The 19,044-nt window shown below is 39.1% G+C and overlaps 1 protein-coding gene across 10 annotated transcripts in view; it reads right to left on the reverse strand.

The window, feature by feature from the left end:
- Positions 1 to 6,462: 6,462 nt before the first annotated feature.
- marf1.L (meiosis regulator and mRNA stability factor 1 L homeolog) overlaps positions 6,463 to 19,044 on the reverse strand; it is a 56,503-nt gene continuing 43,921 nt past the window's right edge. For 8 of the 10 annotated variants that reach the window (XM_041575984.1, XM_018236329.2, XM_041575986.1 and 5 more), the window contains 7 exons: positions 14,643 to 14,845; positions 13,979 to 14,206; positions 13,053 to 13,283; positions 11,732 to 11,944; positions 11,564 to 11,624; positions 9,823 to 9,984; positions 6,463 to 8,878 (listed from right to left, as the gene is read on the reverse strand). In XM_041575984.1, coding sequence (XP_041431918.1) covers positions 8,652 to 8,878; positions 9,823 to 9,984; positions 11,564 to 11,624; positions 11,732 to 11,944; positions 13,053 to 13,283; positions 13,979 to 14,206; positions 14,643 to 14,845 — 1,325 coding nt within the window. In that variant the 3' untranslated portion in view covers positions 6,463 to 8,651. The remainder of the gene's footprint in view (positions 8,879 to 9,822; positions 9,985 to 11,563; positions 11,625 to 11,731; positions 11,945 to 13,052; positions 13,284 to 13,978; positions 14,207 to 14,642; positions 14,846 to 19,044) is intronic. The other 2 variants (XM_018236327.2, XM_018236328.2) reach the window with 2 other exon arrangements.

Below are 19,044 nucleotides of genomic sequence, written 5' to 3' on the forward strand. Positions count from 1 at the left end.
AAACAATGGATCATGGCACAGTATTTCATCACATGAACTGTAGTGACATCATTCATGAAGCTCCACCCTCCACAGGTGACACCACTTTGGGATCTGCAACATCTAGCTAGTTAGTAGGAGATAAACCCCAGTGGTCTTTCTGGACCATTTTTAGAGCCATTCCTCAAACCACAATTGCCAGTGGAATGTTTTCTATTTCACTTTGAGGGCCTAGCCTATATTAACTGCTTTTATATGTAATTAAGAAATAGTGTTGATATCTAGAAAGTTGGACTTTCATCCAATCTTTCTTCACTAAACCTTGGTGGTGCGGGGATGCTTTTGACATTTGTTAATGAGATTTGGTGGGGGTCAGCATTGGACTGGGGTATCCAGGACCCACTGGAGCTGCTGTCTCAGGGGCCCACACCCCCCTGGACCCGCTGTCCAAGCCGCAACTCTCCTCTGCATAAGGGTGTAACCACCAGGGTGGGGAGAAGGTCTGGGTCTGAGGGGCAGGGCCACACTGTTTTTTCCCAGTATCCTGCTAGCTCAGTCCAATCTTGGTCGGGTGAAACCTTAGCCTCTCTTTAGCTTCTCTTCCTTAAAGGAATACTGGTATGGAAAAAAGATTTTTTTTTCAAAACGCATCAGTTAGTGCTGCTCCAGCAGAATTCTGCACTGAAATCCATTTCTCAAAAGAGCAACAAAAAAAATTTAGAAATTTGGCATGGGCTAGACATATTGTCAGTTTCCCAGCTGCCCCAGTCATGTGACTTGTGCTCTGATAAACTTCAATCGCTCTTTACTGCAAGTTGAAATGATATCACCCCCCCCCCTTTTCCCCCCAGCAGCCAAACAAAAGAACAATGGTAACCAGATAACAGCTCCCTAACACAAGATAACAGCTGCCTGGTAGATCTAAGAACAACACTCAATAGTAAAAAAATCCAGGTCCCACAGCGACACATTCAGTTACTTTGATTAGGAGAAACAAAAGCCTGTCAGAAAGCAGTTTCATCCCAAAGTGTTGGCTCTTTCTGAAAGCACATGACCAGGCAAAATGACTGAGATGGCGTCTACACACCAATATTAGGAATGAAATTTTATATTGTAGAGTGAAATATATGCAGTGTAAACAGTATAATTTAGAAATAAAAACATCATAAAAATCACAACACAATCCCTTTAATGCAGTGCCCATTGTATATGAAGTTTTATTTTGTGCTGTTTGTACTGCCAGTACAGTGGTTTTTATCATTGTCAATGCAATTGGTGACAATAAAGTTTTTGGTGTTTACACCCACCTTCTCCAAATTTACATGAGTACACAATTAACATTCCCCCCAAAGAAAAGGAAGGGGTAAAATGTGACAAAATGTAAACATAGGAGTAAACATGAGTAATAGTAACGGAAGAACACAATGAGAACTAGCAGAATAGATTAGAAAAAAGGCACTTACAATCAAGATAAAGGTAATTGAGTAAAGAAAGGCAAAACAAAACCGCTGAAGCAAACAATAAAAAATAATTTAAGCAAGTGATTTGCACTTTCCCCAGAAACAGGAACCTTACGCCTATGAATGAGTTTTATTCCACTGAGTCATTCCACAATTTAGATTTATGCTACCAGTCAATTTAATATGACTTCCAAGTGCAAGAGACTGATGACATATTAGGACTCATTTATACACAATGGGTAGTAACACATAGCAACCAGTGATATTTTTCCAGATAATTGCAGGTAGAACAATGAAAGCAATCATCTGATTGGTTGCCATGGGTTACTGCCCAGGTCCAAATTTGACTAGTGTATAAAAATGCAATTTCCCCAAATTATTAGCCTTTTTAAACTAACCATACTTATTCTGTATAGTGCTTTTCATACTCAACATCTTTACATTGATATGATTCTACAATGGCACAAAAAAAGGTTCTTTCTATGTTTGTGTTAATACAATAAATCCCCCTGTGTAGGCCAATCTCATTGATAAATTTATTATGAAGCATGAATCAGGTCGGATTTAGAGGCATAAATTAGGATCTACCATTTCCCTTATCTATAAATAATGGAAACCACCATGAAGGGGCAGATTCATGAAGCTCGAGTGAAGGATTCAAATTAAAAAAACTTCGAATTTCGAAGTGTTTTTTGGGCTACTTCGACTACGACTCGAACGATTCGAACTAAAAATCGTTTGACTATTCGACCATTCGATAGTCGAAGTACTGCCTCTTTAAAAAAAACTTCGACCCCCTACTTCGGCAGCTAAAAGCTACCGAAGTCAATGTTAGCCTATGGGGAAGGTCCCCATAGGCTTGCCTAAGTTTTTTTGATCTAAGAATATTCCTTCGATCGTTGGATTAAAATCCTTCGAATCGTTCGATTCGAAGGATTTAATCGTTCCATCGAAGGAATAATCCTTCGATCGTTCGATCGTAGGATTTGCGCTAAATCCTTCGACTTCGATATTCGAAGCCGAAGGATTTTAGTTCCTAGTCGAATATCGAGGGTTAATTAACCCTCGATATTCGACCCTTCATACATCTGCCCCGAAGTGTCCCAAATTCTTACACCCTTTAAAACGAAAAAGTACTATAAAAATGACTCTGTCTTCCCTATAAGTTTTTCAGAGCAAATACAACTGCAACAATATCTTTCTATAAAAAGTTTCTTCAAATGGACACAAGGGAATATGGTCTGTAATTAAAACTCAGCCTTTCATTCTAATGAACAGACTTATCCTGTATAACGGATCTTAATGGCATAGGATTTAAGAGATATGTCGGCTTCAGACTGTACTGAGAACTATAGAGCTTTCCTCAGCCTCCCTCATCTATAGCCGAGTTGGGACATTCCCATACTCCTTTGAAGCATCACCAAAAAAAAGGCCCTTTACATTTAAGAAGGTAGCGGCAGATTGGAACAAAGAAACCAACATCTTAAAATAAATAAAAAAAAAATAGCTTCCCCAATCTTTTCCTTAGTTTGCACATTTCTGTGGATCTTATACAAAGAAACCTTCAAATGAGAGGCAGATGTAAGGCTTTTCTGGCTGCTACAGGACAAACATCACTTGATTTGTTATTGAAGCACCATGCACACATCAGAAAGTTAGGATTCATACAAGAAAAAGACACATCTAGTACAAAGTATAGGATCCCTTATCCGGAAATCCAATATCCAGACTCCATTTTATTCAAATAATCCAAATTTTTAAAAATGATTCCCTTTTTCTCTGTAATAATAAAACAGATTGCACTTGATCCAAACTAAGATATAATTAATCCTTATTGGAAGCAAAACCAACCTATTGGGTTTATTTAATGTTTAAATGAATTTCTAGCAGACTTAAGGCATGAAGACCCAAATTACTGAAAGATCCATTATCCGGAAAACCCCAGGTCCAGAGCATTCTGGATAACAGGTCCCATACCTGTATAATAAATAAAGTACCCTCTGTTGAAAAAAATAGGTGATTAGAAGCCACTCAGAGTTCCATGACCTCGATATTGTCACAGAATTCCTCGGTAACTTATAATATGCTTAAAGGGGCTTTTTTTTTTCACTCCAACTTGCAGTACAGCAGTAAAGAGTCACTGAAGTTTATCAGAACACAAGTCACATGACTTGGGGCAGCTGGGAAACTGACAATATGTCTAGCCCCATGTCAGATTTCAAAATGAAAAAAATCGGTTTGCTCTTTTGAGAAAAGGATTTCAGCGCAGAAGTCTGCTGGAGCAGCACTATTAACTGATGTGTTTTGACATGTTTTCCCATGACAGTATCCCTTTAAGCTTTTTGAAAAGTAAACATAATTTCAAGCAACTTTGCAATATACATAATTTAAAAAATATGCAGACTTTTCATAATTTTTAATGGTTTCTGACAGTCCCTAAACTTAGCCCCCGCTTTTCTGCTGATCTCTCCGACTACTTTGCTGAGCTGGCTGACTACTGTTACTTTGTATCAACAGCCATCTGTCCTCAGCCTGCATCCTCCAAACCCCACAATTCCCTCACCTGATTTCAATAAGGAATGGAACATCGCAGTGCAATGCATTGTGGGTTATGTAGTTCCTGCATGTTGTCTGTAAGCTGTGGAGAAGTTGTTACAATTTGTAACATCAGTGTTTAGTCCCTCCTTCCCTGCCAGGATTTCAAATGATGTAGAAAGAGAAGAACAACTGTTAAACAGTTGGATTTCAGCATAAAAAATGGCATTTATTCAAACTTTTTGAAGAAACAGGCAACTGTGATGGATATATTAGGGGTTTCTGTGTTATGTGGGCCTCTTTATCAAATTTTGGTTTAGAAGCCGTAGTTCCTCTTTAAGTTTTACAAGAGGGGGTACTTTATTCACTATATACAGTAAATGCATGGTCATTATCAAAAACCAAAACAGGAAGCACTTGACAGTTTAACCTTCAGAAAGGGCCCCTTTCCGCTGCTTTGGGGCTCAATAGGGGGAGCTATAAAACTCAATTAAATGCTAAGTGCTACTATGGCTCACACTCTGTCGATACAACTACACATTACCTTTTTGAAATGCAAAATAAAAAGATAAAAAAAACTAAATTAAATGCACAGTGGAAGCAAAACAGGACAGTTTTTACTGGAATGGAGCTGAAAATGTTCAACTGCAATTTAATGGAATTTACATGACAACTGTCGATAGGTTAATGTATTAGTTGTGCTGTGTGAATGACTGAACAAATGATATAGATGCATGTTTAGGAATGACAATGCTGTGCTAACATGAAGGTCGTTTCATAGCCATGATTAATCTGACATGACTGCTTTTTTGGAAAATATGTTCATCACAAGCATCTTATTGGCAGAAGACTACGGTCACACCAAGGAGACTGTTTCATCATATTGTCAGGATATCAAAAACGGTCATGTCCCAACAGCTGCACTTTGAAAATCTCTTGGTTGGTAACCAGTGTAATTCCCCTATGAACCCTCTTAGAAGTATATATATTTGTATTAGCTGAAACAAAATTTTTGGACTTTCCTTGTATTTGTGAAGGAATACATTTGTGAGACGGGAAGACTATACTTTAATTGTGAAATATATCTATATTTTGTGTCCCTGTCAACTTGTTCTAATATAAGGTTGTTCCTTCCCATACAATTTTAAATAAATATTTGTTGGTGCTTAAGTTTTGTCTTTTTCCATGCTGTTATTTGAGGTATTTTTGGCCTAGTGAAGCTAGTCCTGAATTTCTACGTGATACAACTCTATTATACATAAGCTACATACAAGCTAAGAAGAGCCTGGACTCTAGCCTGAAAGATTTATACGGAGACATATGGTGTGAAAAACAATAATGTGCCAGTGAATTGTATAAAAAGGAGAACACAGTTGGCTCTAATCTCTCCTACAACTTCACAAAATTATCTAAAGCACAGAACAATTTTCTGTACTCAAAAGATTAGTGTCAGAAGTAAATGCAGAACGAGCTCACCCGATGGGAGAGATGACCTTGGTGTAGAAAACCACAGGTCCGACACTCAAGATTGTTCAATTCAAATTGACATTATTTGCAATGAAGTCAGCGGATAGTGCACTCACCAAGTCCGGTAAATGGCCCGGGTGCTGTGCCCGAACCCGTAGCTTTAGACGAAAATTCAATCAAAGAATGTGCACGCACTCCTGCAGCCAGCCGGTGAGGTAAAAATGAAGCTTTGTTCCATGTTGTTAAAAGTTACACGTCCTAAGGCGTTTCGTATCAGGGATACGTAATCATAGGCACGTATCCTTTGATAGGAAACGCGTTAGGACGTGTAACTTAACAACATAGAATAAAGCATCAGTTTTACCTCACTGGCTGGCTGCAGGAGTGCGTGCACATTCCGGTGAATTGTACTCTTTAAATAGAAAGAATGTGCTTTAAAAAGAAAAAACCTGATAATTTGTTGAAAATTTCTGCAAAACCCCCATTAGTCCCACCCACCTGTAACACTTCACGCTGCCTCCTCTTCCAGGCTGTGCAGGGGAGCTAGCGGCACTCAAAGGGGCCAATTTTGAAGATAATTTTTCCCAAAGTGAAACAAACACCACATTCATTAATGAAAACAACATTAGAGGGTTTTTCACTTTACCTATAGTCTCCTTTAATGAGCCTGAGTACTTGATAAAGAGTTGAGTGCCACTCGAAATGTTGCATGCTTATGCTGCCCCAAGATGGAATAATTAAAGGCGAATTTTAATTAAGAATTTGGAGTGCTGTCTGTGGAGAGAAATGTGTTCAAGTTATAACCTTGGTGAACAGGTTATTTGAGGTGCACCCATACCCTGGAAAAGTAAACTACAAAGTAAGTGCGGTTTGCTTGGAATCTTCATACGAGCCTGAGTACTCAACAGAATATTGGGGCTTGAAGGCAGCTAAAGACAAAATACCCACAATGTTCTTGTGTTCCTCTGAAATCAGAGCAGGAAAAAAAGGAACACATCTTAATAAGACCACATAGGCAATAGATGCTTGCAATTTTTATTGACACACAATTTGGTCCCAACACACTTGAGACTATAAATGAACAAGAAAAGAACAGTGCATAATTTTTTAAGCCCCGACAACTTCAAAAGCCTCCAAAAGGGTTGGTGTGCATTAACTTTTTAAATTTTATTCTAGTTACAAACTAAAGTTATGTTTTTTTTTCCAAATAAAGTTTTAAATAGCCTCATAATTCTTCAGTTCATCAGTTTTAAAAAAAAACCGCAACGATCTTTAAGCACATTTTTGTAGAACATTTGCCAACATCCATATAGAACAAAGCTTGAGCTGGTTACAAAATGATTCTGGGAGGACAAAAAGTAAAATCTACGTTGACCATTACAAGTATAACCTCCATGCTGAAGAGTTGTTTTTGCCACTTTGGAGAACAAGAAGTATTTCAGGTGACCTGTAGGTACTTGCAATACAAAAAAAAAAAGAAAAAAAATTGCATTTTACACTTACGTGATGACTCTCCTAACAGAAAAAAATCTTAGCATAAGGTTACAAAGGTGTTTTATTTTCAATTAAGTTTTAAAAAGCAGTCTAAAACAAATTGCTCTGAAACCTACACCATGTCCATAGAGGTAATGCTTTTGTGAGACTGTATGTATGTGCAGAAAGAACTCTCTCCTGAATTTGTCCTGTGTCTACACAGTCGTTACAACGTTATCAGGCTAAAGAGGCCATGTTTTAAAAGATCCTTCCTTGTGTGAAATCCAAGAGGTAAAATAAATTCAAAAAGCCATTAAGTTAAAGCATTTAATTGAAATGGCTTAGGAATCGGAGTCCCATCTTCTGTCTTTCTAGCATATTGCAAAGAACCCAAAAACACAACACAAATATAGAACCCTTTCTAAGAAAGTTCTACAAGAAACCATCACTTGCCTGACTAATACAATCCATTGTAAATGTCAGGTAAATTCAGAAGGAGTAGGTGGCCTTCTGTCCTATAACACCAAAAAATCAGTCAAACAGGCAATCCCACTGGTTTTTCCTGGCGTCATGTGTGGCCTTTTCCCAAAAGCCAGACTTAACTCCAAAACCGACAATTTCTTTTTCAAAAAAACCCAAAGGGATGCTTCCAATAAAAACCAGACCGTTAAAAGACAATATGCCATCCCACCAGCTACCTTTGTCCATTTGCTAAGCATTTTTAAAAAAGGTCAAGGTTAAAGGGAACAACCTTGGCTTTTCCACTCGTAGATAACACTTCCTTTTCACTGGAAATGGCATCTGCTTATGCGAATACCACTACAATGACTATATGGCTCCGGTATCCGTGATTTATGCATTTTGATGCATATTACTGTAAACAGGAAAACTTTCCTTTGTGTGAAGTGTTCTACTCTCCAAGACAGTCAATTTTTTTTTTGCTCAAGTGCCAAATTCAAAATATACGTTTTTTTTTATACGTTTGAACACAACCATAGTTTAAACTGGTGTAAATTATCCAGGAAGCAGCGCCATTACTCAAGTCTTAACAGATCTTCAGTGCAAAAATAATATGTTTCTTTAATACATTAAAACTGGGTAAAAATGAAATTCCCAGACACAGATCTGTATAGACGAAAAAAGTGCACGGCATGGACCTTACAAGTCACCTGAAATAGCCCTAAAGTAAAAACCTTTACACTTGCACAAGCAAAGGCTGTACCATTTTCAAAACGGCATCATAATATTCAACCCTTCGTGCCACAGTAAAATTTTGAATTCAAAATATTGCCTCAAATAAGTTGGACCTAAAGAATACGGGATTGTCTTCAGAAATCCTAAAATAGGGGAGACACTGTAAGGGACAGACGTATGTGGCATGCTACACAGACAAACCATGCTTCAGGGTAACCTTGTCTGACAAGAGCTCAATAAACAAATAAGATTACAACACTGATGAGGCCTGCAGGAAATAAAAGTCAAATTCATCGGATAGCTGCATTTTTTAACTGCTAAACATTTGCTGAAACCTGTAAAAAAAAAAAGGCATTATCGAATTATTTCTTGATATTACAAAAACAAATGCTTTTGAATTAGCATCTTAATGTTGAGATATAGGCCCATGGGAAGCATGGGGGCATTATTTCAAAAGAAGCAATGCTTTTTTTTTTTGGAACCAATACTCTGTGTGCCCTTGCTGTTCAGGACTCCATGTCAAAACTCAAAAAAAAAAAAAAATTAAAGTTTGGTTACAGGTGCAAATGAAAAGTTTGCTGCCAGTTTCACTCTATTTCTGTGCTGCCTCTTAACTGGGCTTTCTGGCAATTCCTTGGTGGACTCTTGTGGGCCAATATTCTGGGTGGAAGGCTCAGAAGACTTCTCAACATCGGCAGAAGTAGGGAAGTGACACGTCTGTGTCCCATTACACAGAGGTTTGTATTGGGTTTCTTCGGTATGCACCAGATCTGCATTATATATTAAAATAAATAAACATAAGATTCTTCGATTTCAATTTCAAAGAGTTGGAAAAGGAAGTTTGTACAGACAGTAGTAAAAATTGTTTTAATTTCCTTTCACCACCCCAACAAGTCATGGCAGAGACACTGCAAAATGTAAGCAGAAGCCCAAATGCTAATTTATTTTTTCTTTTTCTTAGTAGGTCTAAATCCAAACATAAGAGAATAAAAATGCAATGGCTAAAAAGAACAATTGAGCCACCTTTACCTGCACTTACCCCTGTGTGTCCTAATGAAAAATATAAACATTAACATCTGTATCTCAAGGCAAAGAGAGAGAAGGGGAGAGAAGGGGATTAGGATTAGATGGTAAGTACTATGGGACAAGGACCTCCTTTTTGTATCTTTAATACTTACCTCTTAATCCCCAATGCAACTGCACTCTATTTAAAAGTACTTTGTAATGACCCTTTCTATTCATTTATTGTTCTGCTGTAAAGTGCTGCATAAACACGTGGCTCTATATAAAAACATACAATCATACAAGGAGGAGATGGGTAATTGCAAACTACTGTTAACCTGTACAGACCGTCCCGGTTTATCTATTTCACCACTTAAATTACTAAATTGCCTTAGGCCTGTATCGTGGTATATTTTTCTGGAAGTACTTTAAAAAATAAAAGATTCTGCTAAGACAGACAGACTTTGACCAGAGTTTTTCATGTATTCATCGTGTAATTCCATTTCTTTAGTGGACAGGTTTTAATAGTGGCTCGCAGAGTCTGTTCTAAAATTTAATCTAAGTTATTAGTACATTTTTATATAGATAACCAGAAAATAAAGTTAAAATTAAAGGTTAAACCACCAGTCGCCAGTTTTTGATCCGATAGTTACAGAGCTGGAATAATATTTACAGTTACATCGATCTTACAAGAACTTCTGCCTAAATTTACCCGAGAGATGAAAATGTTCTTCAAACTGGATGAGGTCTGCCGACTGTGCGAATACTGGATCCGGGTGCAGTTGAGGAGATGGGAGGCAGGAAGGAACAGGGCCACACAATAGATCCACAGGAGAAGTGAGACAAAGGAGCTCTTTGTCCGTTTGGTTACAGGCTGTACAGAAACATTCAGTATAGAACAATTAACCAATTTGTTTTGTTTGTTTTTTTGTTTTTAAATAAAACCACCAACTTATATTTTGGCACACAAATAGCTTTGTTTCACGCAGGGGTTTCTGCGTTCAGCACAAGATGGGCACAGATTAGATAAATGAGCAGTATCACTTTCTACTTCTCGGTTTGTATGAGCACAATCAATACAAATCAAAAAAAAAGTGAATTGAAAATCCCTATGTAGAACAATTGTATGCGCCAATTGTATGCGCATTCACAGGATTTTAATCTGTTTGTACGCATTGTGGATTTCTGTACTAAATCTGCTGCACAAGCGCATTACAGTCTTGTAATTTATATTGTAGACCAGAGCTGTGAAGTCAGAAGCAATTAAGTATCTAGATTCAGAAGCGCCAAAAATGTACTGACACAGACTCCTAATAACTTTAAAATTGCAATACAGGTATAGGATCCCTTATCCGGAAACCAGATATCCAGAAAGCTCTGAATTACGGAATGGCCGTCTCCCATAGACTCCATTTTATCCAATTAACCTAAATTTTGAAAAATGCTTTCCTTTTTCTGTGTAACAACAATACAGTAGCTTGTACTTGATCCCAATGAAGATATAATGAATCCTTATTGGAAGCAAAACCAGCCTATTGGGTTTATTTAATGTTTAAATTAATTTCTAGTAGACTTAAGGCACGAAGACCCAAATTACGTAAAGATCCATTATCCGGAAAACCCCAGGTCCCGAGCATTCTGGATAACAGGTCCCATACCTGTATAAAGATGCAATGTGCAATGTCCTGTTTCACAGATAATAGTCACAATAAAATACTTATCTGCTGTAAAAATAAAGCCCAGCTTGTAACCGTTTTACTAGTGTGAAGTCCAGCTGCACTATTATGCAACCTGACATTCATACATCATTTCAATAGTATAATAATGAGTATAAAAGCACTGATGATCAAATCAGAGCAGATTTAAAAGCTTCTATGAAAGAGGATCTGGAAGAAGCAATTCTGTTTCTAAGAACAATATATTAGTTCATATTGGAACGTATTTAAAGGAGAAATAAACCCTACAATGAATATGGGTATAAATTCCATACTTTATATACTAAACTTATCGCACCAGCGTAAAGTTTTAGCCTCTCAATAGTGGCAATGATCCTGGACTACAAACTTGTCCCAGGGGGTCACCATCTTGGAAAGTGTCTGTTACACTCACATGCTCAGTGGGCTCTGAGCAGCTGTTGAGAAGCTAAGCTTAGGGGTTGTCCTTAATTATCCAGCAGAAAATGAGGTTGGCCTGTAATGTACGCAGATTCTACAGGGCTGATTATTAAATTCTGATGCTATTTGCACTTGTTTCTGTTCTGCCGTGTAGTAATTATCTGTATTAATAACAAATCAGCCTTATACTGTGACATTTATAGTCTATGTGTACTGTATATTGTGAGTGGGTCCCTAAGCTCAGTAAGTGACAGCAGCACAGAGCATGTGCAATGAATTAGCAGTTCTGTGGCTCAGATCATGTGACAAATGTAAAATATAATAAACCCTTATAATTACCCTTCATATCATTCTTCAGCACTACAATCCTCTTGTGTCCATGTCCTTTGATCCAAACAACCTAGCAAGAAAATGAAACGAATTAACGGCAAATATTTTGTTGCTTCCCAAATAAAATTTATGTGACACACTAGTTTAAATGTCAGTCTTTAATAAGTAATAAGATACCTGAGGGATGGCTCCCAAAATCTCCTCTAGACTACTGTAGCCATACTGTTTCGGCTGAAGCACTTCTCCAACATATTTGCTATATGCAGTGGGGAACTCGTGCAAAAAAATTTGTTGATAGTGATAAGTGTGCAGCAAAGAACGAACATTCTTTGCGAATACATACAAGGAGGTTAACTGCACGGTATCTTCACACAAATCGTTTGCATGTACCTACACACAAAATAAATAATACAAGTTTAAATTTACAATTTCAGTACTCATTAAAAGCATCCTTTAGACTTATATAAATCAGAACAGTCACCGTACTACACAGTAAGGAGGACTAAAGGTGGCCATAGAAGTTACAATTTCCAGGAAAGATCACTCGTTATAATACACGTGTATAACTGAATCGTCGGATATTCAGAATTCTACCTGTATCCGACTATTCAGCTCGAACTGTGGCTGATGTTCGGGTGCCCTCAAAGGTGCTTGATCAAAATTTTCTGGCCAGCCCGATTGAGGAGCCAACCGATCGTTTGGCTCATATCCCATTATACACGCACTGAATATAGTATGTAAATTAGTTTTGTATGATATTATCAGTGCGTCTATGGCCACCTTTAGAAGAGGAAATGTATCACCTCCAAATCTCCTAACCTTATTTTGTAGGCTCTCCACTGTTCTAAATTATCATGAGAGGATCAATCATAGTTTGGAAATATATGGTCTAGGGCAGAGATATACAACTAAAGGCCGGTGTACCCGATCTGGCCCTGCAGTGCAGCATCACACGTGCAGGGAAAACTTAAAATCTGGGTATATAAAATTGAGATTATCAGGCATTTCTATGGGTTCACAACGCAGTTCTCTTCCCTTTAGGAACAGATTTCTTTTAAAACCACAAAAAGGATGTCAAACAGCAAGACATTTTCCTTTTCAAGTTTGTTATTTTGTACAAAGTGTTTTTGGAGTGTGGGAACGACACTAGTATCCAGAGTAAATGCAGATTGACAGCAAAAACCCTCAAATTTGCCAATTTCAACTTGGGCATGATGAGCAAGGATGTTTTTTGCTGTGGCTGCCTGCTTTTCCTCTGGGTACTCCGCTTTCTTCCCACATTCATACAGGCACGTTCTCAGACAAAAAAAAAGCAGATTAACTGGCTCCTGATGACATTGGGGCTGTGTGAATGTCATTATCTCTATGGGGTCAAGAATGAAAATAAGGAACACTAATAATATAAACTGCAAAAAGAAAGCAAAACACAGTGAACCTGTCCTATCCCTGCGGCTACACTGCATTTGGTTGAAAAAAAAACAAAAAAAAAACAGCTTACCTCAACCAAATACGGAAGGCTTTTCATAAGTTCTGTCAAGGACACAAACCCATATTCACATGGATTAAGAGGAATGCCATGGACAGTTTGATAGACTTGACAGAGCTGCTCAACAGTGAGGAATGAAGATTCATCCCAAGACATTAGCAGTATCAAAAGCTGGGCAGTTAACGAACGCAAGGACTTCCTGTTTATCAGCTGAATCTGTTTTCCCGAGGCTGTATCCATAATCTGAAGGAAAATAAAAAAAAACCTTGAGAAGAGCATTTCACCAAAATGGCTCATACTTTTGTAATTAAAAGGGGTTGTTCACCTTCAAGATAACTTAGTATGATGTAGAGAGTGATATTCTGAAGTTTTTGAGTAGTTTTTTATTCAGCAGCTCTTCAATTTGCATTTTAAGCAATCTGGTAACTAGGGCCCAAATTACCCTAGAAACCATGCATTTATTTGAATAAGCCTGGAATATGAATAGGAGGGGGCCTGGATAGAAAGAGGATTCATAAAAAGTAGCAATAACTATAAATTTGTAGCCTTACAGAGCATTTGTTTTTTTAGAAGGGAGTCGGCTATGCCCATTTGAATGATGCAGAGAGTCAGAAGAAAAAGGCAAATAACTATAAAAAATAAGTAAAAAAAAAACAATTTAAAAGTTGCTTAGAATTGGCCGTTCTAGAACATAATAAAAGTTACCTTAAAGGTGAACCACCCCTTTAATGGGTGGTGGGGGTAGAAAAGTCCTCAACTAAATAGGTGTCCTTTATATTTGGTTTACAAGTAAACAATTGTCTAAAGGCAAATTTAATTGTGCAAAGAGATTCTGCTCTATTTGTGTTACATTCGGGAGCATTTTGTTTAAAGCCTGCAGAGACATTTGGACTATGATGTATAGCACATCGTGTTCGAATGATAAGTGAATGAATTACCTTAACAACATGGCAGAGTTTTTGCATCAGTGCAGGCACAGAGCTGACATCATAGTCGTGGAGCCTCAGACTGTAACCAAATGTCTTGCTATATTCAGTAAGCAAGTCAGGCATAATAATGGAGGAGTCTTTTTGAGAACGCAGAAGTTTAACAAGCTGGGATGCTAAGGCTTTAATACGCTCCATTTCTGTCAAAGCCAAAATCTTTTCCTCACCACACTCTAAGACCTACAAGAACGAGGAACACAGATTTCATTTCCTGCACTCACATGTGCACCAGAAAAAGCAACATCAAACAAAATCTGCATTCTTATAATAATCTGTTTTTGTTCTTACATGTTTCAATGAATTTGAAACATGTATAGTCTAGATTAGCTTGTTGCATAATGGCATAAAGCCAAACAGGATGAATGTAAGAAATGAAAGCAGTGGCCAAAAATATATATATTTTTTTTAGAGTTTATTAGAGGATAAACAGACTTCTGTGCCTCATAACTGCTATAACCATTCAGTTTTGAGTCTTAATAGAAAGCCACAACTGATGTTTTTTTAAATTCAGACAGATTGTGTGCCGATGATAAAGGAAGTTTGCCTTTAGTTACACTAGGCTTTCAGTTCATTTCAATACAATTAAACAAAGCTCGCATATCAAAGCTTTACTTACTTGCAAAACATCTGGTATGGCTTCAAAGAGGTCAAGCAGTTTGGTAAACCCATAATAAGTGAGTTTGCACTGACGACCAAAGTGGTGGTGATAGGATGGAATAAATTTATTAAAAGGCATTCTGAAATGGGGCTGATGTCGAAGCAAGTCAACAACTTCCTTGGAAAATTGCTTTGTCCTTTCAACCTCTTCAGGCGTACGTTCTGGAAAAAAAAGTCAGTAAGAACCCAATAGCTGTTGTCGGGCAATTTTAGAACATATTAAAAAAAAAAAAAAAAAAAATCTGAAACTTGGACCTTTATGTTTCAATACAACTACATTTTAGGCCTTACTATGTGTATACTGAGCACATTAAATAGTGAAAAGGAGTGTGTACTCACCATTAAATCTCTCTTCAGTCACTTGGGGGACACATGGACAGTGGGGTATAGCTAGTACCAATAGGAGGCAGGACACAACTAGGAAAAAACTGGCTGCTCCTCTACTGACTATACCCCCAGCAGGCAGAGATTAGCTGTTTGTATCAAAGTCAACAGGAATTGAAAAACTAAGAATAGTGAACCAGTAACACGGAGAAATAAGTAAAACATGTCTGACAGCTAAAAAGAGAGCCAGACAAAAAGAGAGCCTTAATCCAGGGAGGGAAGCCTTGTGTCCCCCAAGCGACTGAAGAGAAAGATTTAACGGCGACTACACAAAATCTCCTGTTCTCCAGGTCTGCTTGGGGGACATGGGGACATACCAAAGCTGTCCTCTAGAAGAAATCCAGGTAGGAAAGTGAGGCTTAAGTGGAAGTAACCACTGCGGCTTGAAGCACCTGCCAAAGCAAGTGGCTGAAGCCGCAAAGGTGTCAAAATGGTAAAATTTTGAAAACGAGTGGAAAGAAGTCCACGCAGCTGCCTCGAACAGCTGCTCTGCTGACACCGGATTCCTGAACACCCAGGATGTACTCATCCCCCCAGGTGGAGTGGGTGGCGAGTCTAGCCAGGGGAGATAGTCCTGTGCTTTGTAGGATTGCTGGATCCCTTGCTTGATCCAACGGGAAATGGGGGGTTTAGTGGCCGCGTGCCACTGATGGGAGAACCAGCAGTGCATCAACATAAGTCTGGTGAATGTCCTGAACTCTGTGTAATTAGAACTATAGAAACTGGACTGGACCCAAGGTATGTAGAGCCTCCTCTTGGGCCTGGGGACATGTTCCATTGGAGCTCTCTGAGGTGAAATTGAGTGAATGGTACTGCTTCTATAGAGGAGACCATGACCCCCAGCACTTTCATACAAAAGTTGAAGTGATGTTACTAATGATCAAATGTGAAGTATCTTTTCCCGAGGAAGGGAGATCCTCTGCGTCTGTGTGTTGAATTGCATGCAGAGGAAAAACATGGATTGGCTGGGTGTCAGTAAAGACTTGGACAGGTTCAGGACATAACCTAGTTCCTGTAGTTTGTCTAGGGTGATCTTGAGCAAATGTCGTGCATCGGGGAGGGAGAGCGCCTTGATCAGTAAGTCGCCAGGTAGGGCGTGATGGAGACTCCCGCACAGCGTATTACTGCGGCCATGATCTTGCTAAAGACCCGTGGAGCTGATGTTAGCCCGAAGGGGAGACTTGTAAACTGAAAATGGCAATTTTGGATGGTAAATCTCAAGTATCTGATGATGAGGGAAAATGGGTACATGCAAATATGCATCCTTTATATCCAGAGAGAGATCAGAAACTGTCCTGGGGACATTGCTGCAATGACTGATCTAAAGGACTCCATCTTGTATCTCCTTGCCGAATGAATTTGTTTAGTTCTTTGAGATCCAAAATGGGCCGGACTGACCCATCCCTCTTTGGTACCACGATCCTTTGAAACATACTCCAGGAGGTACGGGAGTGATCATCCTTGATTGCAGGAGATTGGAAATTACATTTTGAAATGCCAAGCACTTATTTGGTTGTCGAAGAAGTTTGGACATGAAGAAACTATGAATAGGGGGGGAGAGGAGAACTCTCAATTTCGTGGATCCAAGCATCCTGAACGAGTGAGTGAGCCATGCGTCAGCAAACAGGCCCTATGGCTGTTGGGTCTGGCGAAGCAAGCAGACCGTCATGCTGAGATAGATTTGTCCCTAATCTTAGGAATGTGTTTCTTGTTTTGCCAGGGTGGTCAGTGTTTGCTCCCGAAGCACCCGCAAAGGATTGTCTTGAAGAGAGGATCTTGTACTCTTAGCCTGGAAGCCACAAAAAAAAAAAAAAACTACCCCTGCGGAAAGCAGGCCAGTCTTTTGGTTGTGGTAGGAGGGTACTCTTGCCTCCTGTAGCTTGGCTAATGATTTTGTCTAGGTCAGGGCCAAAGAAAAGCTTACCCTTTAAGGGTATGCAGGTCAAGGATTTTTTGGAGGAGAAATCTGCTGACCATAACTTCATCCATAAGGACCTGCAGGCCGCCACTGCCAGTGCCGATAAATTGCCGATTACCAGAGTGTCATCTGATGCCTCAGATATATAGTCATTTGCTTCCTTAATCTGTGAGGCCCACTGAGAGAGTTTGTGGCGAAATGCGCCAGATTCGATAGCATTGAGAAGAGAATCTGACCAGGATTGTATGTATGTATGTATGTATGTATGTATGTATGTATGTATGTATGTATGTATGTATGTATGTATGTATGTATGTATGTATGTATGTATGTATGTTCTGGAGGTTCTGGATCATGTCCGGGGGGTTTACACCTAACACATAACGGGTCTTTGTGCCCTGAAGAAATTTTACAGAGGCAGTAGACGCTGCCCTGGAAAAAAGGTTGTCGCTTTGACCCTCAAACATGGTAATAATTTGCCTTGAGTAAGCCTGAAGGTTAGCTGTGGGCTGTTGAGTTTCCCTGTGTCAGGGCTACACCAATGGACTATGCGCACTATCCGGGACAATGTGCTATACAGACCTCGTGCACAAAATGGCGGCCGTGGACTATCGCAGTCGCACAAGAACTGAGCGCATAAGGGAAAATTGTAGTGTCCAGAGAAAGAGTGCAAATTTTTAATGAAGCGCGCACAACGCGTCTCCTCCTGCCCGCTACGCTTGAGCTGTGGTGGAGGCGCGGGGGTTAGACCTGGCCTCTGAAATGGCCGTACCCCCGCAATAAGTTGCAGAGAACAGAAGTGCTGCTGGAGAGGGAAGCTAAGTTACCTGATGAATATCAGAGACTAAGATTGGCCAGCATAGCGCAGCAGTAAGAGGCTGTGGAAAAGACGTACCACTGGACCAGCCCTCTGTTTTCTGTCCTCCAGTCAGCTCTTTATTTGCCTGAAATAAAGAATACTATGTTATGCTGAGTGGTCTGTGCAAAGCACTCCAAGACCCCCAGAGGCAGATCCCATGCTGGAGGATGTCATTAGGAGACCTCTACTCAATGTAGAGGTTTGAACATCCCCTTTTGTCAGTCTAGCTGAGCCATAATAATCCATTAAGAAAAGAAAAATTTATGTCCTATCCTCCTGAGGACACAACTAAAACGGAGCTAATCTCCGCATGCTGGGGGTAAAGCCAGTAGAGAAGGAGCCAGTTGTGTCTTGCCTCCTAGTGGTACTAGCTATACCCCACTGTCCCTGTGTCCCCCCCAAGCAGACCTGGAGAAATACATATTAATGAAATAAGAGTAGCAGCATGAATAAAAAAAATTGTATGAAGGGCAGATACTATTTCCATTGGTGGATTTACTTCCTCTGCAGCAAGGTAGTGAACAAAATGTAAAATTCAGTGGGAGTGTGTTAAAACAGGTTCTACACTGCATATGCTGCAAATAGTATATCCTAAGAACTCATAGCAGAAAAGTTAATTAGTGAGGGTTTTATAAATTTATTAGCGCATAATATTTGCTTATACTCGTTATACAACTGCTACTTTCCATGTAGCGATATGACGGTGACACATTTTGAGTGTACCTGGCTGCAAACTGAATGGATCTTGGTTGTAACAAATACTATGTGGGAAATCTCACACACAAATGTATTTTATATCATGTGTGGCTGGCAGTTCACACAGTACACAGACCACACACAACGTATACTTAAATATTGCATTAGGATTAGTTCATTGTCGCCAATAGAGGGTTTATTGCATTCAATGTTGAGGTTGAATGCATTTTTTAAAAGTACATACATTAGACATTAGAGACACTGCTATTTGTGGTTTTCATTCAAAGAAGTGTCGCCAGAGTATTAAACTATAAAGAAGCCACAAATCCCTAGGTTTTAGAATGCAATTAGTACAGTTTTCCACCTGTACACAATGCAACTCTGCAGGACAAGGATTTTAAGGATAGTGGGCACTTTAGCAGTGATTAGGTTTATCTAACCATTAATAAAAGAACACAACTACATACATAGACTATATACTGTGGATCGGTAAATATTTGCCTT

This window comes from Xenopus laevis, chromosome 9_10L (genome assembly GCF_017654675.1).
Source record: "Xenopus laevis strain J_2021 chromosome 9_10L, Xenopus_laevis_v10.1, whole genome shotgun sequence".
Classification (NCBI taxonomy): domain Eukaryota; kingdom Metazoa; phylum Chordata; class Amphibia; order Anura; family Pipidae; genus Xenopus; species Xenopus laevis.